Raw genomic sequence first — 24,514 nt, 5'->3', positions numbered from 1 at the left:
AACTTAAAAATTGAGGACTCCATAATGTTAAAAATACCGTGGTCTAATAAAATCTGTTTGAATTTTTTGTTCATTATCAGTAATTGTAGTTGAGTTTTTAGATGAAAAAATGTTAAGGTGGGCCGTTTTTAAAACTTCTTGCATTTAAAATTTTTCTATTTCAATAAACCATTCGTGTTTCTAATAGTTAAATTAGGTATTGTGATATCATCACTTTTCCAAAAAAAATTTTAGTTTTTGGATAACTTCAGAAAAGCTATTTTTATTTTGGATTTTATTGGAATGAGGAAATTCACACAAATTCTTAAAGAATATGCCAGAGGGATAAGGTTTTAATTATATGTAAATACGAATTTAGTTTTATTAACTTCATTCAGGCTGGATGATTTTATAATTACAATAAAACAATTTATATTTTTGTCTCTCAGCTGTCGTAGCGGAACCGATAAATCCATGCAACCCCTCGCCTTGCGGGCCCAACAGTCAGTGCAGAGAAATAAACGGTCAGGGCGTGTGTTCGTGTTTACCGACCTATGTCGGTGCACCGCCCGCCTGCAGGCCTGAATGCGTTGTCAGTTCGGAATGTCCCCAAGACAAAGCTTGCTTTAACCAAAAGTGTACGAACCCCTGTCCTGGACCATGCGGACAGAACTCACGCTGTCAAGTCAACAACCACAGCCCGATATGTTCTTGCAACCAGGGATACACGGGAGATCCGTTCTCGAGATGCTATCCGATTCCTCGTGAGTTTGAATACGTTCTATTTTTCGTTCCACTTACAGAAGTCGGTCGAAACGCGAAAAGTTACTAATCTCGAAGTCATATTTTCAGCTCCTATACCTCCACCGCAACAAGAACCCTACAGAGACCCATGCGTTCCAACACCTTGCGGTTTGAACTCTCAATGTAGAGATATCGGCGGAGCGCCTTCGTGCTCGTGCTTGCCCACCTATCTAGGAAGTCCCCCGAACTGTCGTGCCGAATGCACAATCAATCCCGAGTGTTCCAGCAATAGAGCGTGCATGAATCAAAAGTGTCGAGACCCATGCCCGGGCTCATGCGGCCAGGGTGCCCAATGCGCCGTGATAAATCACACTCCTGTGTGCACTTGCCCAGACGGATATACGGGAGATCCATTCACCAACTGTTATCCCAAACCACCTCCACGTAAGCATCTGTCGTTAGAAAGTCTTCTTATTTTTGAGATATTTGTTAAAATTATTATTTAATTGATAGCCCCCTACTTTTTTCGGTACGTAAGATTGTCCCCATATTATTTTAGCTGCTGAACCCATAGAAACCGACCCTTGCAATCCATCCCCTTGCGGTTCCAACGCTCAGTGCAGAGATGGCACTTGCACGTGTTTACCTGAATATCAGGGAGATCCATACTTCGGCTGCAGGCCAGAATGCGTTGTCAGCGCGGATTGCCCTAGAGACAAAGCTTGCATGCGCAACAAGTGCGCAGATCCCTGTCCAGGCACGTGCGGTCAGAATGCGCGTTGCGATGTGATCAATCACATTCCGATGTGCAGCTGTCCGGCTGGCCTTTCAGGAAATGCATTTGTCGAATGCAGACCTGTCCAAGGTATGTTGTCGTATCGAATCGCTTTAAGAAATGAATATTTTAATTTCGTTCATTCGATTATAACGTTTCCCTCTTGTTTTACTCCTTATGATTCAGCTCCCGTCGTAACGAACCCCTGCAATCCATCCCCCTGCGGACCAAATAGTCAATGCAGGGAGATTAATGGACAAGGCGTATGCTCTTGCGTGCCTGGATTCATTGGTAGCCCACCGTCTTGCCGACCCGAGTGTGTGGTCAGCTCAGAGTGCCCCCAGAACGAAGCATGTAGCAATCAAAAATGTAGGGATCCTTGCCCAGGAACTTGTGGTATCGGTGCTAGGTGCGAAGTAATAAACCACAATCCCATATGCACCTGTCCACCCAGATACCAGGGCGATCCATTCGTCAGATGTCAGCCCATACGTAAGATACTATTTACACATTTCAAAATTATTGAAATACTTTCGTGAATCATTCCCTCAAGCTCTCGTCTATAACGGTGACTTTATTAATTTTCCGCAGCGGAAACACCCCCAGTGTTGGTTAACCCTTGCCAACCGTCACCTTGCGGTCCCAACTCGCAATGCAGAGAAATCGGCGACTCCCCGTCTTGCTCGTGCCTTCCCGAATTTATCGGATCACCGCCAAACTGTAGGCCAGAATGCGCCAGTAACAGCGAATGCGCCAGTAATCTCGCATGCATTAATCAAAAGTGCAAAGACCCATGTCCCGGTTCGTGTGGCGCCAATGCAGAGTGTCGCGTGGTCAGTCACACGCCGATGTGCATCTGCATTATCGGATACATCGGCGATCCATTCTCTCAATGTTTCCCACAACCAGCTGATCCCGTGCCACAGGAACGGCCAACACCTTGTGTTCCATCTCCGTGCGGATCTAACGCAGTATGCCGAGAGCAAAACGGCGCAGGATCGTGTTCTTGTGTAGCCGAGTACTTTGGAAATCCTTACGAAGGATGTAGGCCCGAGTGCGTGCTCAATTCCGATTGTCCCTCGAACAGAGCTTGTCTTAGAAACAAATGCCAAGATCCATGTCCCGGAACTTGCGGTCAGAATGCCGACTGCCAAGTTATAAATCATCTACCGTCTTGCACGTGCCGACCCGGATACACCGGAGACCCGTTCCGTTTCTGCAATGTGTATCAAGAACGTAAGATTCTCCAACTTATATTTTATCGTAAGAATGCGCTTTCCGCGTCCAAGGTTCTAACGGATTTATTGTTTGCAAACACTAGATCATCACTATTATTTTCGCCATGAATAAATTTTCCAACTAGGCGTGTATCGGGGTTAGTGTTTTTTCCGCGCGCCAATGGGCAGTCTACAATACTAACCACAGTTATTAGTCGATTCGAGCTAACTTATTTCGAATTGTTATCTTTGTATGAAAACTTAAAAATTGAGGACTCCATAATGTTAAAAATACCGTTGTCTAATAAAATCTGTTTGAATTTTTTGTTCATTATCAGTAATTGTAGTTGAGTTTTTAGATGAAAAAATGTTAAGGTGGGCCGTTTTTAAAACTTCTTGCATTTAAAATGTTTCTATTTCAATAAACCATTCGTGTTTCTAATAGTTAAATTAGGTATTGTGATATCATCACTTTTCCAAAAAAAATTTTAGTTTTTGGATAACTTCAGAAAAGCTATTTTTATTTTGGATTTTATTGGAATGAGGAAATTCACACAAATTCTTAAAGAATATGCCAGAGGGATAAGGTTTTAATTATATGTAAATACGAATTTAGTTTTATTAACTTCATTCAGGCTGGATGATTTTATAATTACAATAAAACAATTTATATTTTTGTCTCTCAGCTGTCGTAGCGGAACCGATAAATCCATGCAACCCCTCGCCTTGCGGGCCCAACAGTCAGTGCAGAGAAATAAACGGTCAGGGCGTGTGTTCGTGTTTACCGACCTATGTCGGTGCACCGCCCGCCTGCAGGCCTGAATGCGTTGTCAGTTCGGAATGTCCCCAAGACAAAGCTTGCTTTAACCAAAAGTGTACGAACCCCTGTCCTGGACCATGCGGACAGAACTCACGCTGTCAAGTCAACAACCACAGCCCGATATGTTCTTGCAACCAGGGATACACGGGAGATCCGTTCTCGAGATGCTATCCGATTCCTCGTGAGTTTGAATACGTTCTATTTTTCGTTCCACTTACAGAAGTCGGTCGAAACGCGAAAAGTTACTAATCTCGAAGTCATATTTTCAGCTCCTATACCTCCACCGCAACAAGAACCCTACAGAGACCCATGCGTTCCAACACCTTGCGGTTTGAACTCTCAATGTAGAGATATCGGCGGAGCGCCTTCGTGCTCGTGCTTGCCCACCTATCTAGGAAGTCCCCCGAACTGTCGTGCCGAGTGCACAATCAATCCTGAGTGTTCCAGCAATAGAGCGTGCATGAATCAAAAGTGTCGAGACCCATGCCCGGGCTCATGCGGCCAGGGTGCCCAATGCGCCGTGATAAATCACACTCCTGTGTGCACTTGCCCAGACGGATATACGGGAGATCCATTCACCAACTGTTATCCCAAACCACCTCCACGTAAGCATCTGTCGTTAGAAAGGCTTCTTATTCATGAGATATTTGTTTAAATTATTATTTAATTGATAGCCCCCTACTTTTTTCGGTACGTAAGATTGTCCCCATATTATTTTAGCTGCTGAACCCATAGAAACCGACCCTTGCAATCCATCCCCTTGCGGTTCCAACGCTCAGTGCAGAGATGGCACCTGCACGTGTTTACCTGAATATCAGGGAGATCCATACTTCGGCTGCAGGCCCGAATGCGTTGTCAGCGCGGATTGCCCTAGAGACAAAGCTTGCATGCGCAACAAGTGCGCAGATCCCTGTCCAGGCACGTGCGGTCAGAATGCGCGTTGCGATGTGATCAATCACATTCCGATGTGCAGCTGTCCGGCTGGCCTTTCAGGAAATGCATTTGTCGAATGCAGACCTGTCCAAGGTATGTTGTCGTATCGAATCGCTTTAAGAAATGAATATTTTAATTTCGTTCATTCGATTATAACGTTTCCCTCTTGTTTTACTCCTTATGATTCAGCTCCCGTCGTAACGAACCCCTGCAATCCATCCCCCTGCGGACCAAATAGTCAATGCAGGGAGATTAATGGACAAGGCGTATGCTCTTGCGTGCCTGGATTCATTGGTAGCCCACCGTCTTGCCGACCCGAGTGTGTGGTCAGCTCAGAGTGCCCCCAGAACGAAGCATGTAGCAATCAAAAATGTAGGGATCCTTGCCCAGGAACTTGTGGTATCGGTGCTAGGTGCGAAGTAATAAACCACAATCCCATATGCACCTGTCCACCCAGATACCAGGGCGATCCATTCGTCAGATGTCAGCCCATACGTAAGATACTATTTACACATTTCAAAATTATTGAAATACTTTCGTGAATCATTCCCTCAAGCTCTCGTCTATAACGGTGACTTTATTAATTTTCCGCAGCGGAAACACCCCCAGTGTTGGTTAACCCTTGCCAACCGTCACCTTGCGGTCCCAACTCGCAATGCAGAGAAATCGGCGACTCCCCGTCTTGCTCGTGCCTTCCCGAATTTATCGGATCACCGCCAAACTGTAGGCCAGAATGCGCCAGTAACAGCGAATGCGCCAGTAATCTCGCATGCATTAATCAAAAGTGCAAAGACCCATGTCCCGGTTCGTGTGGCGCCAATGCAGAGTGTCGCGTGGTCAGTCACACGCCGATGTGCATCTGCATTATCGGATACATCGGCGATCCATTCTCTCAATGTTTCCCACAACCAGCTGATCCCGTGCCACAGGAACGGCCAACACCTTGTGTTCCATCTCCGTGCGGATCTAACGCAGTATGCCGAGAGCAAAACGGCGCAGGATCGTGTTCTTGTGTAGCCGAGTACTTTGGAAATCCTTACGAAGGATGTAGGCCCGAGTGCGTGCTCAATTCCGATTGTCCCTCGAACAGAGCTTGTCTTAGAAACAAATGCCAAGATCCATGTCCCGGAACTTGCGGTCAGAATGCCGACTGCCAAGTTATAAATCATCTACCGTCTTGCACGTGCCGACCCGGATACACCGGAGACCCGTTCCGTTTCTGCAATGTGTATCAAGAACGTAAGATTCTCCAACTTATATTTTATCGTAAGAATGCGCTTTCCGCGTCCAAGGTTCTAACGGATTTATTGTTTGCAAACACTAGATCATCACTATTATTTTCGCCATGAATAAATTTTCCAACTAGGCGTGTATCAGGGTTAGTGTTTTTCCGCGCGCCAATGGGCAGTCTACAATACTAACCACAGTTATTAGTCGATTCGAGCTAACTTATTTCGAATTGTTATCTTTGTATGAAAACTTAAAAATTGAGGACTCCATAATGTTAAAAATACCGTGGTCTAATAAAATCTGTTTGAATTTTTTGTTCATTATCAGTAATTGTAGTTGAGTTTTTAGATGAAAAAATGTTAAGGTGGGCCGTTTTTAAAACTTCTTGCATTTAAAATTTTTCTATTTCAATAAACCATTCGTGTTTCTAATAGTTAAATTAGGTATTGTGATATCATCACTTTTCCAAAAAAAATTTTAGTTTTTGGATAACTTCAGAAAAGCTATTTTTATTTTGGATTTTATTGGAATGAGGAAATTCACACAAATTCTTAAAGAATATGCCAGAGGGATAAGGTTTTAATTATATGTAAATACGAATTTAGTTTTATTAACTTCATTCAGGCTGGATGATTTTATAATTACAATAAAACAATTTATATTTTTGTCTCTCAGCTGTCGTAGCGGAACCGATAAATCCATGCAACCCCTCGCCTTGCGGGCCCAACAGTCAGTGCAGAGAAATAAACGGTCAGGGCGTGTGTTCGTGTTTACCGACCTATGTTGGTGCACCGCCCGCCTGCAGGCCTGAATGCGTTGTCAGTTCGGAATGTCCCCAAGACAAAGCTTGCTTTAACCAAAAGTGTACGAACCCCTGTCCTGGACCATGCGGACAGAACTCACGCTGTCAAGTCAACAACCACAGCCCGATATGTTCTTGCAACCAGGGATACACGGGAGATCCATTCTCGAGATGCTATCCGATTCCTCGTGAGTCTTAATCCTTTTTTTTTGGAATCTAAAAGGACATTATTTTACACAATCATTTGTACTAAACTCGATTTAATTTTTAGCTCCACCAAACCAGCCCCAACAAGAACCTTACAGAGACCCATGTGTTCCTTCACCTTGTGGTTTGAACTCTCAATGTAGAGATATCGGCGGAGCGCCTTCGTGCTCGTGCTTGCCCACCTATCTAGGAAGTCCCCCGAACTGTCGTGCCGAATGCACAATCAATCCCGAGTGTTCCAGCAATAGAGCGTGCATGAATCAAAAGTGTCGAGACCCATGCCCGGGCTCATGCGGCCAGGGTGCCCAATGCGCCGTGATAAATCACACTCCTGTGTGCACTTGCCCAGACGGATATACGGGAGATCCATTCACCAACTGTTATCCCAAACCACCGCCACGTAAGCATCTGTCGTTAGAAAGGCTTCTTATTCATGAGATATTTGTTAAAATTATTATTTAATTGATAGCCCCCTACTTTTTTCGGTACGTAAGATTGTCCCCATATTATTTTAGCTGCTGAACCCATAGAAACCGACCCTTGCAATCCATCCCCTTGCGGTTCCAACGCTCAGTGCAGAGATGGCACTTGCACGTGTTTACCTGAATATCAGGGAGATCCATACTTCGGCTGCAGGCCAGAATGCGTTGTCAGCGCGGATTGCCCTAGAGACAAAGCTTGCATGCGCAACAAGTGCGCAGATCCCTGTCCAGGCACGTGCGGTCAGAATGCGCGTTGCGATGTGATCAATCACATTCCGATGTGCAGCTGTCCGGCTGGCCTTTCAGGAAATGCATTTGTCGAATGCAGACCTGTCCAAGGTATGTTGTCGTATCGAATCGCTTTAAGAAATGAATATTTTAATTTCGTTCATTCGATTATAACGTTTCCCTCTTGTTTTACTCCTTATTATTCAGCTCCCGTCGTAACGAACCCCTGCAATCCATCCCCCTGCGGACCAAACAGTCAGTGCAGGGAAATAAATGAACAAGCCGTGTGCTCTTGTGTACCTGGATTCATTGGTAGCCCACCGTCTTGCCGACCCGAGTGTGTGGTCAGCTCAGAATGTCCCCAGAACGAAGCATGTAGCAATCAGAAATGTAGGGATCCTTGTCCAGGAACTTGTGGCATCGGTGCTAGATGTGAAGTAATAAACCACAATCCCATCTGCACCTGTCCACCCAGACACCAGGGCGATCCTTTCGTCAGATGTCAACCCATACGTAAGATATTTCTCACCCTTGAAAGTTATTGAATATTTTTTTAACCGTGCCCACAAGCTCTAAATGGTTAAAGTTTTAATAATTAATTTTCCGCAGCGGAAACACCACCGGTGTTGGTTAACCCTTGTCAACCGTCTCCCTGCGGTCCCAATTCGCAATGTAAAGAAGTAGGCGACTCCCCATCGTGCTCGTGCCTTCTCGAATTTATCGGATCACCACCAAACTGTAGGCCAGAATGCGTCAGTAACACCGAATGCACCAGTAATCTCGCATGCATTAATCAAAAGTGCAAAGACCCATGTCCCGGTTCGTGTGGCGCCAATGCAGAGTGTCGCGTGGTCAGTCACACGCCGATGTGCATCTGCATTATCGGATACATCGGCGATCCATTCTCTCAATGTTACCCACATCCAGCTGATCCCTTGCCACAGGAACGGCCAACACCTTGTGTTCCATCTCCGTGTGGATCTAACGCAGTATGCCGAGAGCAAAACGGCGCAGGATCGTGTTCTTGTGTAGCCGAGTACTTTGGAAATCCTTACGAGGGATGTCGACCTGAGTGTGTGCTCAATTCCGACTGCCCCTCGAACAGAGCTTGTGTTAGAAACAAATGCCAAGATCCGTGCCCCGGCACATGCGGTCAGAATGCCGATTGCCAAGTTGTTAGCCATTTGCCTTCTTGCACATGCAGACCTGGATACACTGGAGACCCGTTCCGTTTCTGCAACGTCTACCAAGAACGTAAGAATGCCCCACTCTTGTTATTGTACTAATGTGCGCATTCTGCATGCACCATTTTAATATATTATACATTAGATCTTAATATTATTTACTTAATTTTTCCCTGTCATGCTTGTATCGAGGCTTGAGTTAATTCCATGTTACGATCGTTTGCTGACAATATTCCTCATCTGTGCATTGAAATGGTTAGTCATTGTTTTTGTCTATACAGAGAAGAATGATTAACTCTATTGAAATATTTTTTTATTTAATTCTGATAGTTGACCTCCTATACCTGCTGTTTAGCAATAAACGACTACTTTAAAGCTATAATATACATCACTTTCATACTGGTGAAAACATCAGTCCCACCGCGCCGTAAAATGCCTGTAGCTAGGTTTTGTTTATATTTTGTTTCAAGTTTTGTCTACAACAACAGGCCTTCACAGATGTATTTTTTTTTGATTTTGTGCAATATTTTGTTTTTTGCTTTTGTCCAATTTTGTGAAGTGCACTCCAGAGATCAAAACTACTACACCCTTTTTTTGCCTAGTGAATTTTAGTTTTTATGTGCCGATTTTTACCATGCTGTTTTCATTTGAATTTGTCAGTTCTCAAATTTAAAGTTATTTAGGTTTTATACTGTGAAAAACTTTTGGTGAAAGATTAATTTTAAAATCTTTCAACTTTGATGTTGTAATAAAAATCATCGAGGCTAAGGGCCGGTAAATCACTATATTTTGGAATTTTATCGGTTGGCTTATCTTGTCAGGGTTCCTAGTAGGGAGCATCTTGACGAACGTATCGAGCTTGAAATGCATCTGAAATTCCAGCCCTTAACGAATTTCCAATGCCAATACACTCCTTTTGTTACTCGTTTATTGTGTGACAAATATATTTCTCAGCAAAGGTTCTACGAGTGTTAAAAATAGGGGACTGGTTTTACTATAAGATAGTTTCATATAATGCAGCTTGACTTCATAATTATTGATTGATTTTAATTTATGTGTGTTTGAATCACAGCTGTCAAAATGGAACCTTTTAATCCATGCAACCCTTCGCCGTGTGGCCCCAATAGTCAATGCCGGGAAATAAACAATCAGGCCGTGTGCTCTTGTTTACTGACCTATGTCGGCGCACCACCCGCCTGCAGGCCCGAATGCGTTGTCAGTTCGGAATGTCCCCAAGACAAGGCTTGCTTTAATCAAAAGTGTACGAACCCCTGTCCCGGACCATGTGGTCAGAACTCCCGCTGTCATGTCAACAATCACAGTCCAATATGTTCTTGCAACCAGGGATACACCGGAGATCCATTCTCGAGATGCTATCCAACACTTCGTAAGTCTGATGATATTTTTAATCCAGTAATTTATCAATACGGATTTATAAAATGAGGTGAATTAATCACGTTCCCATATTTTCAGCTCCTACTCCCCAGCCCGTTCAAGAACCCTACAGAGACCCATGTTTCCCATCACCTTGTGGTCTGAATTCTCAGTGCAGAAACGTAGGTGGAGCTCCTTCATGTTCATGCTTGCCCACATATCTAGGAAGTCCCCCAAATTGCCGTCCTGAATGTACAATCAATCCAGAGTGCGCCAGCGACAAAGCTTGCATGAATGAGAAGTGCCGAGATCCATGTCCAGGCTCATGCGGCCAGGGTGCCCAATGCGCCGTAATTAACCACACTCCTGTTTGCACTTGCCCTGATGGATATACAGGAGATCCATTCACTAGCTGTTATCCTAAACCGCCGCCACGTAAGTGTATCATATCATTTGAAAACATGATATTCATGAGATATTTGTTACAGTAATTATTATATTATTGATAGGCCCCCTCTTTGTTCGATACGTAAGAATATCCCCCTGTTCTTTTAGCTGCTGAACCCATAGAAACCGACCCTTGCAATCCATCCCCTTGCGGTTCCAACGCTCAGTGCAGAGATGGCACTTGCACGTGTTTACCTGAATATCAGGGAGATCCATACTTCGGCTGCAGGCCAGAATGCGTTGTCAGCGCGGATTGCCCTAGAGACAAAGCTTGCATGCGCAACAAGTGCGCAGATCCCTGTCCAGGCACATGCGGTCAGAATGCGCGTTGCGATGTGATCAATCACATTCCGATGTGTAGTTGTCCGGCTGGATTTGCAGGAAATGCATTTGTCGAATGCAGACCTGTCCAAGGTATGTTGTCGTATCGAATCGCTTTAAGAAATGAATATTTAAATTTCGTTCATTCGATTATAACGTTCCCTCTTGTTTTACTCCTTATGATTCAGCTCCCGTCGTAACGAACCCCTGCAATCCATCCCCCTGCGGACCAAACAGTCAATGCAGGGAGATTAATGGACAAGGCGTATGCTCTTGCGTGCCTGGATTCATTGGTAGCCCACCGTCTTGCCGACCCGAGTGTGTGGTCAGCTCAGAGTGCCCCCAGAACGAAGCATGTAGCAATCAAAAATGTAGGGATCCCTGTCCAGGAACTTGTGGTATCAGTGCTAGATGCGAAGTAATAAATCACAATCCCATATGCACCTGTCCACCCAGATTCGAGGGCGATCCGTTCGTCAGATGTCAGCCTATACGTAAGATATTGCTCATCCTTCTGAAAATTATCAAAATACATATTTTTCACTTGTCCTATATCTACAATGGTGAATTTATTCATATTTCGCAGCGGAAACACCCCCAGTGTTGGTGAACCCTTGCCAACCAACTCCATGCGGCCCCAACTCACAATGCAGGGAGATTGGTGACTCACCATCTTGTTCATGCCTTCCTGAATTTATTGGATCACCGCCCAACTGTAGACCAGAATGCGCCAGTAACAGTGAATGTGCCAGTAATCTCGCATGCATTAACCAAAAGTGCAAAGACCCATGTCCAGGAACATGTGGATTTAATTCGGAATGCCGAGTTGTGAGTCATTCACCAAATTGCATCTGTCCCACATTTTTAACTGGAGATCCATTCACAAGATGTGATCCAATTCAAGGTAGGCTATTAATCCTGCGCAATATATTTATACATAATTATCTTGTACGATATATTTTCATTAAGTTAATCAACGTCATGATCATAATATTATTTGTTATTCTTCCCAAGAACCCGTCTTGCAAGAGCAACCTACTCCTTGTATCCCGTCTCCGTGTGGTGCTAATGCAGAATGCAGGGAGAGGAATGGAGCAGGTTCTTGTATTTGCCTTCTGGACTACACTGGAAATCCATACGAAGGCTGCAGACCAGAATGTATTCTGAATTCTGATTGCCCATCGAACAAGGCTTGTGTCCGTAATAAATGCGTTGACCCTTGCCCGGGAACATGTGCAGTAAACGCTATCTGCCAAGTTGTCAATCATCTGCCATCTTGTGTTTGTCCTTCAGGATATTCCGGAGACCCCTTCAGATACTGTTCTCTACAACCACCTCCACGTAAGACTTACATCTTTATTTTGATGTATAAACTATGGTCATTTCATATTGTTGAATCATTGATAACGTAAAGTTAACTCCATTTCTGGAATTGCAGGAGTAGAACATGAACCGTATGACCCATGTGCCCCATCCCCCTGCGGCCCCAATAGCCAGTGCAGGCAAATCAACGGCCAGGCTGTCTGCTCGTGTTTGCCCACATACATTGGCTCGCCTCCCATGTGTCGACCCGAATGCACCATCAGCTCCGAGTGTTCCTTAAGCCTGGCTTGCATTAATAGGAAATGTGTTGACCCCTGCCCTGGCTCATGTGCAGCCAATGCTGCATGTCAAGTCATCAATCACAGTCCTATTTGCTCTTGTCGCAATGGATTCACTGGAAATCCCTTCACAACGTGCTACCCGAGTAAGGGAAACATCATTTTACACTTTTTACTTTCCAACGAACTTGGCATACCTTTCAAATCACAGAAATTAAATACTGTGGCTTCTCGAAGTCGAATTATTACACATATTTATGGTATGTTGAAATATTTTCATTCATTGAATTTTGCCATTTTGAAACTTATTGTTCATCCCTCCCATAGTACCTCCAGCAGCTGAGCCTGTGGTTGACGAATACCGTAACCCTTGTTTACCATCACCTTGCGGCCTCAACTCACAGTGTCGTGATATTGGTGGAGCACCTTCTTGTTCATGCCTACCAACCTACATTGGAAGCCCTCCGAATTGCCGTCCTGAATGCACAATCAATTCCGAATGCTCTAGCAACAAAGCTTGCATGAATGAAAAGTGCCGAGACCCATGTCCAGGCTCGTGCGGACAGAGTGCCCAATGCGCCGTGATAAACCACACTCCTGTGTGCACTTGCCCTGATGGATATACGGGAGATCCGTTCACCAACTGTTATCCGAAACCACCCCCACGTAAGCATTATATATGACATTAGAAAGGCTTCTTATTCATGATTTATTTTGTTACAATAATTATTATATTATTGACAGGCCCTAGATGTAAGAATGTTCTTCTATTATTTTAGCTGCTGAACCCATAGAAACCGACCCTTGCAATCCATCCCCTTGCGGTTCCAACGCTCAGTGCAGAGACGGCTCTTGCACATGTTTACCTGAATACCAGGGAGATCCATACTTCGGCTGCAGGCCAGAATGCGTTGTCAGCGCGGATTGTCCTAGAGACAAAGCTTGCATGCGCAACAAGTGTGCAGATCCCTGTCCAGGCACGTGCGGTCAAAATGCGCATTGTGATGTTATCAACCACATTCCGATGTGCAGCTGTCCAGCTGGTTTTTCAGGAAATGCATTTGTCGATTGCAGACCAGTACAGGGTATGTCTATTATCATTCTTTAAAAAAATATTGACATGGTTTTGACACTTTAGAAATTTTTGTATCCTTAGATCATTACTAAAAATCTTATTTTTAATTTTATTTAGCCCCTATTGAAACGAATCCTTGCAACCCCTCGCCTTGTGGACCAAACAGTCAATGCAGGGAGATAAATGGACAAGCTGTATGCTCTTGCGTACCTGGATTCATTGGTAGCCCTCCAACTTGTCGACCCGAATGTGTGGTTAGTGCAGAATGCCCCCAGAACGAAGCATGTAGCAATCAAAAATGTAGGGATCCCTGTCCAGGAACTTGTGGTATCGGTGCTAGGTGCGAAGTAATAAACCATAATCCCATATGCACCTGTCCACCCAGATACCAGGGCGATCCATTCGTCAGATGTCAGCCTATACGTAAGATATTGCTCATACTTTTTAAAGTTATTAAAGTATTGTATTAAACGTTTCCTCATGCTGTAGATCGTTAAAGTTGAAATAATTAATTTTCCACAGCTGAAACACCCCCAGTATTGATTAACCCTTGCCAACCGTCGCCGTGCGGTCCCAACTCGCAATGCAGAGATGTTGGTGACTCCCCATCTTGCTCGTGCCTTCCCGGATTTATTGGATCACCGCCAAACTGTAGGCCAGAATGCGCCAGTAACAGCGAATGCGCCAGTAATCTCGCATGCATTAATCAAAAGTGCAAAGACCCTTGTCCAGGATCGTGTGGAGCCAATGCCGAGTGTCGCGTGGTCAGTCACACTCCGATGTGTATCTGCATTATCGGATACATAGGCGATCCATTCTCTCAATGTTTCCCACAACCAGCTGATCCCGTGCCACAGGAACGGCCAACACCTTGTGTTCCATCTCCGTGCGGATCTAACGCAGTATGCCGTGAGCAAAACGGTGCAGGAGCATGTTCTTGTCTACCCGAATACTTTGGAAATCCTTATGAGGGATGCAGACCTGAGTGCGTACTTAACTCTGACTGCCCCTCGAATAGAGCGTGTATAAGAAATAAATGTCAAGATCCTTGCCCTGGAACGTGCGGCCAAAATGCGGACTGCCAAGTTGTAAATCATCTGCCATCTTGCACATGCAGAACTGGCTACACTGGAGATCCATTCCGTTTCTGCAATGCGTATCGAGAACGTAAGGATTTTTTTTCTTTTCATTAATGTTTTTTTTTCCTTTTGTATTTGTAATTTACAGTTATTTGAATATTTATTTTTTTATTAAAAAAATAGTATGTTACAATAAAGTCATCACCCACTCATCTCATATTCCTGTGTTGAGATGTGCAGCTTTACATGGTAAATAAATAAATATAGATGTCAACTGAATATATCGAATATCTTTATTTCTTATCAAAGTGTCATTCAATAAATGATTGTTGACAAGCGCTTTATATTAAACCCTTAATTGTATTCTCATCATGTTATTAAAAATATTTTTTGTGACTGATCTCTTCATAATGTAATGTAATATAAATTTTATTTTGGTTTAATGTTTATGGCTTTTCATGTAATATGTACATAGGAAACATTGTCTAATTGTAAAAGTGGTTTGATGACGAGCTTAATTAAATAATATTTGTTTAATCTCGCAGCACTTATCGCAGAACTTGTAAACCCTTGCAACCCCTCGCCCTGTGGCCCCAACAGTCAATGCAGAGAAATAAACAGTCAAGGCGTATGTTCTTGTTTACCGACATACGTCGGTGCACCGCCCGCCTGCCGGCCTGAATGCGTTGTCAGTTCGGAATGTCCCCAAGACAAGGCTTGCTTTAACCAAAAGTGTACGAACCCCTGTCCCGGACCATGTGGACAGAACTCTCGCTGTCAAGTCAACAATCACAGCCCCATATGTTCTTGCAACCCAGGATACACAGGAGATCCATTCTCGAGATGCTACCCGATTCCTCGTGAGTTTGATTATAATGTCTTCTGAGGTCAATTCCATATTTCAATTAAGGCAAATTAGGTATACTAATCCCAACTGCATATTTTCAGCTCCTCCACCCCAGGTCGTACAAGAACCCTATAGAGACCCTTGCGTTCCATCACCTTGTGGTCTGAACTCTCAGTGCAGAGATATTGGCGGAGCTCCTTCGTGCTCGTGCTTGCCCACCTACCTAGGAAGTGCCCCCAACTGTCGATCTGAATGCACAATTAATCCAGAGTGTGCTAGCAATAAAGCTTGCATGAACGAGAAGTGCCGAGACCCATGCCCGGGATCCTGTGGACTTGGTGCGCAATGTGCAGTGATAAACCACATTCCTGTGTGCACTTGTCCCGATGGGTATACAGGAGATCCATTCACCAACTGTTATCCTAAACCACCTCCACGTAAGAATTTATCATTGCAAAGACATTATATGTAATATAATAAGTAATTATATGTAATATAATGATTGATAGGGCCAGGTTTTTTGGTACATGAGAATTTCCTCCTATTATTTTAGCTGCTGAACCTATTGAAACAGACCCTTGCAATCCATCCCCTTGCGGTTTCAACGCTCAGTGCGGAGATGGTACTTGTACGTGTTTACCTGAATACCAGGGAGATCCATACTTGGGTTGCCGACCAGAATGCATTGTTAGCGCAGATTGTCCTAGAGACAAAGCTTGCTTGCGCAACAAGTGCGCAAATCCCTGTCCAGGCACGTGCGGTCAGAATGCACTTTGCGATGTGATTAACCACATTCCGATGTGCAGCTGCCCGGCTGGCCTTTCAGGAAATGCATTTGTCGAATGCAGACCTGTCCAAGGTACGTTATCACAATGAAAATTGTGATATGTTCATACACTCAATGAAATTAATTTTCGTTCATTTCATTCTAACTCTTCACTGTTGTTTTACTCTTTGTGATTTAGCTCCCGTCGTAACAAACCCCTGCAATCCATCCCCCTGCGGACCAAACAGTCAATGTAGAGAGATAAATGGACAAGGTGTCTGCTCTTGTGTACCTGGATTCATTGGTAGCCCACCGTCTTGCCGACCCGAGTGTGTGGTCAGCTCAGAGTGTCCCCAGAACGAAGCATGTAGCAATCAGAAATGTAGGGATCCTTGCCCAGGAACATGCGGTCTTAGCGCCAAATGCGATGTTGTAAATCACAATCCGATATGTTCATGTCCATTAGGATATACTGGTGATCCATTTACCAGATGCTATGTTATCCGTAAGTTATATAAGAATTTTTATTACATTTGTCTAATTGTCTTTGACTTTTACGTAGCCCTCGCATCTTAATTATAATGTTGTATTTTTAGCTCCTAAGCAACCGGAAGTTGAACCGAGAGACCCTTGTTATCCAAACCCTTGCGGACCAAACAGTCAATGTGTCGCTAACGGGGACTCACCATCCTGCTCCTGTTTGCCATCATTCATCGGAGCACCCCCCAATTGTCGACCAGAGTGTGTATCCAATGGTGACTGTTCTGGAAACTTGGCTTGCATACGACAAAAGTGTAGAGATCCTTGCCCAGGGTCTTGTGGACAGAATGCGCAGTGCTATGTGATCAACCACAGTCCGACTTGCTCTTGCATCAGTGGTTTCACTGGAGATCCATTTGTACAATGTGTTGTTATTCAAAATGAGCCGATTTTAGATAGAACTGATCCATGCTATCCATCGCCTTGCGGAGCAAATGCTGTCTGCAGAGAACGGAATAAAGCTGGTTCTTGCGAGTGCTTACCAGAATACTTTGGAAATCCTTATGATGGTTGCAAACCTGAATGTGTTCTTAATACCGATTGCCCTTCAAACAAAGCTTGCATTAGCAATAAGTGTAGAGATCCTTGCCCTGGAACATGTTCTGAAAATGCCCTTTGTCAAGTGGTCAATCACATTCCAGTTTGCGTCTGTGCTGTTGGCTTTACTGGTAATCCATTCCAATATTGCAACAGACACATTCATAAACGTAAGTTATTAGTTTGTTAAAATTTTAAATCGTTTTCTTTCATTTGAAATTTGTACTCAATCTTTTGGTACTTTTCAGCTCTACAAACTCCTCCAGCACCCTGTGATCCAAATCCTTGCGGACCAAACTCACTATGCAGAGTAAACAATGGCCAAGCAGCTTGCTCTTGTCTGCCAACATTTGTAGGCAGCCCGCCTCAGTGTCGACCAGAGTGTGTCGTCAGTTCTGAGTGTCCATCGGACAAGAGCTGTAACAACCAGAAATGCGTCAACCCGTGCGCCGGAACATGCGGCAGTGGAGCTTCGTGCCATGTGATCAATCACAGCCCTATTTGCTCTTGCGATGTAGGATATACAGGGGATCCATTCTCTAGATGTGTCCCTATTCCTGAACGTAAGGGAAATTTATAATCACAGTGCTATATTAAAATGGGAAATTGTGCATAACTAATGTAATCTTATCTTTTTTAGCTCCTAAAGATGTAATTTATGTAAATCCATGCATTCCTTCACCGTGTGGACCTAACTCCATATGTCAAGCAATTGGAACATCTCCATCATGCTCCTGCTTGGCTACATTCGTCGGAAGTCCTCCGAACTGTAGGCCAGAATGTTCCATCAATGCGGAGTGTAGCAGCCAACTGGCCTGCATAACCAGCAAGTGCCGTGACCCATGCCCTGGCTCATGTGGAATCAACACTAGGTGCTCAGTCATCAACCACACGCCTAATTGTGTTTGCCTGGAAGGCTACACTGGAGATCCCTTCTCCAGCTGTTATCCAACACCTCCTCCTGGTAACAACCCTTTTGTCTTTCTTGAATGCGGTATTTGAACAAGAACTATTATTATTTTAGAATTTAACTAATATAATTTTATTTCCACAGCTACGCCACCTGCAGAAAGAGATCTTTGTAATCCATCTCCATGTGGAGCCAATGCCAAGTGCGATAATGGAGCTTGTTCTTGTTTACCAGAGTATTTTGGAGACCCTTACACAGGTTGTCGCCCAGAGTGTGTGGTCAATGAAGATTGCATGAGGAGCAAGGCTTGTATGAGAAACAAATGTGGAGATCCTTGCACCAATGCATGCGGACAGAATGCCCTCTGCGATGTTATCAATCATGTACCCATGTGCTCTTGTCCACCAGGAACCTCTGGAAATGCTTTCATCAATTGCTCGCCTTATCAAGGTGATTTATCCTTATCCTGTTTAGATTCTTCATTGTTTCCAGAAATAATTTTTATCTCATTTGCATTTGCATACTTTTCTTTTTATTAATTTGTTATTATTCAATTGCAGCCCCAGTTTCAGCACCCAACCCGTGCCTTCCATCCCCTTGTGGACCGAACAGCATTTGCCGCGAATTCAATAGTCAAGCAATTTGTTCTTGTGTAGTGGGATATATAGGTTCACCTCCGTCATGTCGCCCAGAATGTGTGACCAGTACCGATTGCCGTTTGAGCCAAGCGTGCGTTAACCAAAAGTGCATTGATCCTTGCCCCGGTACATGTGGATTTAATGCGAGATGTCAAGTACTAAACCATAACCCAATATGCTCTTGCAACAACGGCTTTACTGGTGATCCATTCATCAGGTGTGTTCCAATTCAAAGGGAGCCTGAGATTCGTCCGGATCCCTGCCGGCCCTCACCCTGTGGTCCATACTCAGAATGTAAGGTCAATGGAGAGTCACCATCCTGCAGTTGCCTGCCAACCTTTGTGGGAGCTCCCCCGAACTGTAAACCAGAATGCGTTAGCAATAGTGAATGTTCCAATGACTTGGCCTGCATCAACAGCAAGTGCAAAGATCCTTGCCCTGGAGTCTGCGGAAGAAATGCTGAATGTAGAGTGGTCAGCCACTCTCCCAACTGTGCCTGTATTTCTGGCTACTCGGGAGACCCATTCAGACAATGCTTCGAACCTGAAAGTAAATATCATATTTTTTCGTTAATTCTAAACATACTTTATGGTTTCCCAATTTGTGTGTGAAATACTAATGACTATTTTCTTCTTAGTTACAGTTCCCAGACCAGCAGATTTGATATACCCATGTTTACCCGATCCTTGTGGACCAAATGCAATTTGTCGTGAACAAAATGGTGCCGGATCGTGCTCATGCCTTCCAGATTATTACGGAAATCCATATGAAAGTTGTCGGCCTGAATGTGTATTGAATTCAGACTGCCCGTCTAATAAGGCTTGTACTCAAAACAAATGTCGCGATCCATGCCCGGGAACTTGCGGCTCAAATGCCATCTGCAGAGTTATCAACCATGTGCCTTCATGCATATGTATTCCAGGATATATTGGCGATCCCTTCCAATTCTGTAGTATTCAACCCCAGACACCGCCACCACCTGTAGTCAACCCATGCGATCCGTCTCCTTGCGGGCCCAACAGCCAGTGCCGCATTTCTAATCAACAAGCCGTTTGCACATGCTTGCCAACCTTCATCGGTAGTCCACCATATTGCAGGCCGGAGTGCACTGTGAGCTCTGAATGTTCTGCTGACAAGGCCTGTATTGCCCAGAAGTGTACCGATCCTTGTCCACAACCTTGCGGAAGGAATACGGACTGCAAAGTGTACTACCACAGCCCCGTCTGCTCTTGTCTTCAAGGATATACTGGAGATCCATTCTCATCGTGCTACCCGATACCACGTAAGATTTATTTTACTTTAATTCAAAATGAAAACATTTCGATATATATATATTTTTTAATAAATTACTTTTTTTAGCTCCAGCCAAGGAACCTGTAGTGATAGAGTACAAAAACCCATGCAATCCCAGTCCTTGTGGTCCATACTCGCAATGCAGAGATATTAATGGTGGGCCTTCTTGTTCTTGTTTACCCAACTACATTGGTTCCCCACCAAACTGTAAACCAGAGTGTACAATCAGTGCAGAGTGCAGCAGTAACAGGGCGTGCATAAATGAGAAATGCAGAGATCCGTGCCCAGGCTCATGCGGCATCAATGCCAACTGCAATGTCAACAACCACGTGCCAATGTGCACTTGCATTCCGCGTTTCACCGGAGATCCATTCAGCCATTGTTACCCTGAACCACCCGAACGTGAGTATCTTCATCTGAAATAACATGCAATTAAATAGTGTCCAATATATATTTTTGCTGTCCAATATATAAACTGTTTTCTATTTATAGCTGTTGAAGTAATGAAAATTGATCCATGCAATCCATCACCATGTGGACCTAACGCCAACTGTAATAATGGTGTCTGTACCTGCGTGTCAGAATACCACGGTAACCCATATGTAGGCTGCCAACCGGAGTGTGTGCAGAACTACGACTGTCCCAAAAACAAAGCATGTGTGCGCAATAAGTGCGTCGACCCGTGTCCAGGAGTGTGTGGACAGGGAGCTCTGTGCAGTGTGATCAACCACCAGCCCTCATGCTCATGTCCCGCACCATTGACCGGAGATCCGTTTGTGTATTGCAAGTCTGTGCCAAGTAAGTTCATCTTTCAATGTCTCACAAGTGAAATATGTTTGGTAAAAAGCAATAAATTATTGTTTGTAATTTATTTTGGATTTTCAGTTCCACCAGAAGTTCATCCCTGCCAACCATCTCCGTGTGGGCCGAATAGCCAGTGTCGGGAAATCAACAGTCAGGCTGTTTGCTCTTGCCTCCTAGGTTACATCGGAGCCCCACCATCATGCAGGCCCGAATGTGTAGTCAGTTCTGATTGCGTCAGTAACAAAGCTTGCTCCAACCTCAAATGTCAAGACCCATGCCCTGGTACTTGTGGTTTGGACGCTATATGCCGAGTTGTAAACCACAACCCGATTTGCAACTGTCCACCAGGATACACTGGAGATCCATTCTCTAGATGCTACCCTAACCGTAAGATACTTTACCGCAGTACAGGGAAAACTTTCATTTACATGTTTATTATTATCGTTTGCAAATATTAAACATTGTATTTGTAGGTTTCCCAGTTATGTAGTTATAAATAAAAGCATTTGCTTTGGGTGTGGATATTTAATGTTTTATAATTTTCTAGCACCCCCAAGAACACCTCCGGAAGAGGTCCGAGACCCGTGTATCCCCTCTCCGTGCGGCCCCAACTCACAGTGCACGTCCAGCGGGCACGCCCCCGCGTGCTCTTGTCTCCCCGGCTATGTGGGAGCCCCACCCTCTTGTCGCCCCGAATGCGTCATTAATGCAGAGTGCCCCAGCCAAGAGGCTTGCATCAACCAGAAATGCCTGGACCCTTGTCCTGGCTCCTGTGCCCCCAATGCCAAGTGCACCGTAGTCCACCATATTCCCAATTGCGTTTGTCCTCCAGATTACGTCGGTGATCCATTTAGATATTGTTCACCCCAACCCAGTAAGCCCCCTTTTTGTTTCTCCTATTTGATTATGAGTCCCGTAAAGAAGAGTAGAGCGTAATGGTCGTATGATTTCAGGCATGAACTTCATACGATTGTTATTCTCCTTGAAAGTCGAGCGTTAAATAATCAAATCATTCAAATAATGTGCTAATCACTTTTTGTTTGTGTTTAATGTAATATTATTTATTTGTTTATTGATTGCATGAAACTATTTTTTTCCTTTTTCAACTTCTTTTTTCTGTTATATATTGTGACTTTCTTTCATTTTCTTTTACCTTTGAATTAGTTTTGAAATGCATGAGTAATTGTTTGCACTTGTATGTTTTTGTCTAGCCTTTTTGTTCTTATTTGATATTCAACAATTGTTTGTTCAACACAGAACCCGAGCCACGTCCAGCTGAACCTCGAGACCCGTGCTTCCCATCACCATGTGGATCCAACGCTAGATGCCAGGTAATTCAATGGCCAAATTATACATTTTACTGTTATTATTATTTAAATATAAATTGGTTCATCATACTCTCAACTTAGCAGACCCAATTTCAACGAATGTACAAATCTAGCTGCTTTCAGCATATTTGTCAACTAACACGTGTTCCAGGTACAAAACGGCCAGGCGGTGTGCGAGTGCATTCCGGACTACCAAGGCAACCCGTACTCCGGCTGCCGCCCCGAGTGCCTGAGCTCGGCCGACTGCCCCGCGCCGCTGGCCTGCATCTCCGCCCACTGCCGAGACCCATGCCCTGGCACCTGTGGTGTGGGTGCCCGCTGCTCCGTCACCAACCACGTGCCCGTCTGCTCCTGCCCGCCCGGCACTACCGGGAATGCCTTCACTCAGTGCCTGATCGTACCCATCAAAGGTAAATGCTATACATTTTACGCATTCCACACACAATAAATTAGCAAAGCATTTAGGCAACAGACCTAGGCACCAATGGAAAAGACAAAAATAATTTTGCTGACATAACTTTACTTGTTAACAAATTTATTCTTCAAACTTATTACCTTAGTGAGAGTCACGGTGATTTGATTTTTTACCAGTTTCATCTTACTTAGGATAAGTTGTTTCAAAGAATTTGAACGATTCATCAAATTTCAACGTTCATTTTCGGGTTCCGTGAAAGTCCTTTTCAAGTTCTGTTATTATATCATTATAGGCCAGTTATTTGACAGAATTGAAATAATAACAAAACCTGAACATAACTTTCACAGAACTTGAAAATCAACCTTGAAATTTGACCAATTTTTCAAATTCATCAAATTTCAACGTTCATTTACAAGTTCTGTGAAAGATTTTTTCAAGTACTGTTTTTATTTCAGTTTTGTCAAGCAATTAGCCTACAATGATATAATAACAGAACTTGAATAGGACTTTCACAGAACCCGAAAATGAATGTTGAAATTTGATGAATTGTTCAAATTCTCCGAAACAACCCGTCCTTAGTCTAGTCCCTCCCATATCATTCCATCTCACAACATTCTCCAATTATGGTGCCATAGTCCAGGTATGGTATCATTTAAACTCGAATGTATAATACAAATATCATTTATAAAACATACATTTTAACAATATAAAGTGTATTAAATTGTTATGTTTTGCCTATGTAAGAAGTCAACTTGAGTAAAATTCTCCTGTCTGGAACCCACATTTTAATATACATGTACAAGCTGTTGAAAGAATACAAAACAAATTCATACTTTTTATAAATTTGAAAATGGGTGTTCCAGCAATTATGTTGAGCTACAACACTCTGTTAAATTATATGAATATGCTCAAATTGTCAGAGAGAAGAATTTTCACTGACTTGGTATTTCTATATAAAATTCTAAATGATTTAGTTGATAGTCCGGTATTGGTAGAATTGATAAGCTTTCGGATTCCATAACGTAATACTAGAAGTCAGGATTTATTTCAGTGCAGAAATTCTGGCACTAACCATTATGTATTCTTCTTTGCCCAGAATAATAATGGTGGGAAACAATTATACCAAGTCAGTGGACATCTTCAATTTATCTTTAAACAAATATAAAATGCTGTTAATGAATCCATTCAGTTATGTACAATAATGTATATTTCTTAATATTCTCATGTAAAAGCCCTGAAAAAGGGCGTTAATAAATAAATAACTGATGGCATCACACTTTTACTACCAACATGGTTGTTAAACTGCTACAATATTTCCACATGACAAACATTATAAATTAATTTAATTTATGCATCTTTATTAATACTTGCTTACTTTTCCTCCAGTGGAACCCGTCCAATCATCTGACCCTTGCTTGCCATCCCCATGCGGGCCGAACGCCATCTGCCGCCGTGCGGGCCCCAACGCCCTCTGTGAATGTCTGCCCGGATACTCGGGATCACCCACAGGAAGCGGCTGCCGGCCCGAGTGTACCATCAGCGCCGACTGCCCGAGGGACAAGGCGTGCTCCAACAACAAGTGCATAGACCCATGCCCGGGCACTTGCGGCTACAGAGCCCTGTGCCAGACGCTGAATCACAGCCCCATCTGTTCATGCCCCGCACCACTCATGGGAGATCCCTTCACAGGATGTAGAGAAGTTGTTGGTGAGTTGAACAATTTTATTTTTTCTTAAGAGGAAGCTACTTACCAAAAATGTCTATATTCTTGGTATACCTTATATCATAGGTAATAGGCATTAAAATCGCTTGACAAACGGAATCTAGAAACGTTCGATTTCAAGCACAAAACTGGTTTTTTATTTACTTTGTAAATAATTTTATAAGAAAGCAAAAAAGTTAATCAAGTGAAACTGTCACAGATAATCTTAGCTATAA

General features: G+C 43.7%; 1 protein-coding gene across 4 annotated transcripts in view; it reads left to right on the top strand.

Annotated features, from left to right (window-relative positions):
* The window catches only part of dpy (fibrillin-like protein dumpy), a 297,715-nt gene that overhangs the window by 253,347 nt on the left and 19,854 nt on the right, over positions 1-24,514 (top strand). For 3 of the 4 annotated variants that reach the window (XM_089634031.1, XM_089634030.1, XM_089634029.1), the window contains 41 exons: positions 429-743; positions 832-1,167; positions 1,283-1,990; positions 2,090-2,734; positions 3,402-3,716; positions 3,805-4,140; positions 4,256-4,963; positions 5,063-5,707; positions 6,374-6,688; positions 6,772-7,107; positions 7,223-7,528; positions 7,625-7,930; positions 8,027-8,671; positions 9,674-9,988; positions 10,075-10,410; positions 10,531-10,836; positions 10,932-11,237; positions 11,330-11,647; positions 11,758-12,084; positions 12,182-12,490; positions 12,672-13,010; positions 13,124-13,429; positions 13,537-13,842; positions 13,942-14,586; positions 15,044-15,358; positions 15,447-15,782; positions 15,899-16,204; positions 16,311-16,616; positions 16,708-17,358; positions 17,437-17,751; positions 17,829-18,152; positions 18,243-18,548; positions 18,659-19,285; positions 19,374-20,018; positions 20,096-20,431; positions 20,522-20,827; positions 20,915-21,220; positions 21,381-21,707; positions 22,091-22,164; positions 22,313-22,571; positions 23,963-24,283. In XM_089634031.1, the coding sequence (XP_089490157.1) occupies positions 429-743; positions 832-1,167; positions 1,283-1,990; positions 2,090-2,734; positions 3,402-3,716; positions 3,805-4,140; positions 4,256-4,963; positions 5,063-5,707; positions 6,374-6,688; positions 6,772-7,107; positions 7,223-7,528; positions 7,625-7,930; positions 8,027-8,671; positions 9,674-9,988; positions 10,075-10,410; positions 10,531-10,836; positions 10,932-11,237; positions 11,330-11,647; positions 11,758-12,084; positions 12,182-12,490; positions 12,672-13,010; positions 13,124-13,429; positions 13,537-13,842; positions 13,942-14,586; positions 15,044-15,358; positions 15,447-15,782; positions 15,899-16,204; positions 16,311-16,616; positions 16,708-17,358; positions 17,437-17,751; positions 17,829-18,152; positions 18,243-18,548; positions 18,659-19,285; positions 19,374-20,018; positions 20,096-20,431; positions 20,522-20,827; positions 20,915-21,220; positions 21,381-21,707; positions 22,091-22,164; positions 22,313-22,571; positions 23,963-24,283 (15,789 nt within the window). The remainder of the gene's footprint in view (positions 1-428; positions 744-831; positions 1,168-1,282; positions 1,991-2,089; positions 2,735-3,401; positions 3,717-3,804; positions 4,141-4,255; positions 4,964-5,062; positions 5,708-6,373; positions 6,689-6,771; positions 7,108-7,222; positions 7,529-7,624; positions 7,931-8,026; positions 8,672-9,673; positions 9,989-10,074; positions 10,411-10,530; positions 10,837-10,931; positions 11,238-11,329; positions 11,648-11,757; positions 12,085-12,181; positions 12,491-12,671; positions 13,011-13,123; positions 13,430-13,536; positions 13,843-13,941; positions 14,587-15,043; positions 15,359-15,446; positions 15,783-15,898; positions 16,205-16,310; positions 16,617-16,707; positions 17,359-17,436; positions 17,752-17,828; positions 18,153-18,242; positions 18,549-18,658; positions 19,286-19,373; positions 20,019-20,095; positions 20,432-20,521; positions 20,828-20,914; positions 21,221-21,380; positions 21,708-22,090; positions 22,165-22,312; positions 22,572-23,962; positions 24,284-24,514) is intronic. The other variant, XM_089634032.1, reaches the window with a different exon arrangement.

The sequence above is a fragment of the Hesperophylax consimilis genome, chromosome 8, assembly GCF_061612785.1.
Source record: "Hesperophylax consimilis isolate HC1 chromosome 8, BYU_Hcon_1.0, whole genome shotgun sequence".
Lineage (NCBI taxonomy): Eukaryota > Metazoa > Arthropoda > Insecta > Trichoptera > Limnephilidae > Hesperophylax > Hesperophylax consimilis.
The sequence above is the reverse complement of the archived record's forward strand: the minus strand, read 5'-3'. Positions and strand labels throughout refer to the sequence as shown.